Genomic DNA, 1112 nt, shown 5'->3' on the forward strand with positions numbered 1-1112 from the left:
TGGACTTCTTACAACACTTTCTGTTAAGAAATGAATTGAACTTCTCTTATATATTTTTTTGTTCCCTTTCATCGCTTTCTAAATTTACATAGAATATCAATTATGATTTTTCATTTCTTTTATAATTCAATTAAATTATTCTTTAAAGCCATAATAGTTTTTTATGTTTTTATTTCTCATAAATTTCTATATTCTGAATAAATATTAGTAACTGTTAATATGAATTGAAATAGTATATTTTGCTTTTCAACAGTAAATGACAGCAAGAAATATCCAAAACATAAAAAATTATGATATAGAACATAGTGTTAATAATGTTATGAAATATTATTTAAACTAACTTTTAAATAAAAGAATGAAATTAAAAAGGAAGAGGGACGTTATAGAAAGAAGAGAGTTCCTTCATTTCATTAATAGTGACTAAAGGTAAATTATCACCGAAAGATTTTCTGAGTTGTTCAGTTTCATATTCTTTTTCACCAGCTGTATAAATACGATCATGGGTAGGTAGTTTTGCGGAGTTTCTAAGAGTACGATTTATGTCACCGACGTTTTTCTTAAAGTCATTTAAGTCTCTGAAGGCTTCTACATTAATTGCAATAAAGAAATGACCCAATGAAAACTTGCCAGATTTTTCTTTTTCATCTTCGATGTGATTTAAGAAGTTTGCAATACTTAAACAACTGCTCATAATTTCTACGAATTCCGATAAACAATAACCTTTATGACTTCCACTAACTTCATCAGAACCTCCTAATGGATGAAGATAAGCCTTTCCTTTAGGATAGTTTTCAAGGAATTCTAAAGGTTGATCAATTGGTTTTCCACCTTTCATTGATGCCCAACTTTTATCAACAGTTTTTCCCATTCTAAGATATTTTTCAAATCTTCCTGTTGGTGATATAGATGTTGCACCATCAAAACAATATGGAAAAGGTTCATCTGATGGTATTCCGATTGCAAGTGGATTTGTTCCAAGAATTGGTTCATCTCCAAATGTTGCTGCAACTGATGATCTTGCATTTGTTCCACATATTCCAATACATCCTTCTTGTGCTGCTAATAATGAATAATATCCTGCAATTCCAAAATGTGTTGAATTTTTTACTACT

General features: G+C 29.2%; 1 protein-coding gene across 1 annotated transcript; it reads right to left on the reverse strand.

Moving 5' to 3' along the window:
* Nucleotides 1–361: 361 nt before the first annotated feature.
* On the reverse strand, nucleotides 362–868 carry EDI_208530 (malate dehydrogenase, putative; the record flags this gene model as incomplete). The annotated part of the gene is made up of 1 exon (XM_001735147.1): nucleotides 362–868. One exon carries the CDS (start codon nucleotides 866–868, stop codon nucleotides 362–364), a length of 507 nt encoding a protein of 168 aa, XP_001735199.1.
* Between the last annotated feature and the right edge of the window lie 244 nt (nucleotides 869–1112).

This window comes from Entamoeba dispar, genomic scaffold (genome assembly GCF_000209125.1).
Source record: "Entamoeba dispar SAW760 scf_1105229458927 genomic scaffold, whole genome shotgun sequence".
Classification (NCBI taxonomy): Eukaryota; Evosea; order Mastigamoebida; family Endamoebidae; genus Entamoeba; species Entamoeba dispar.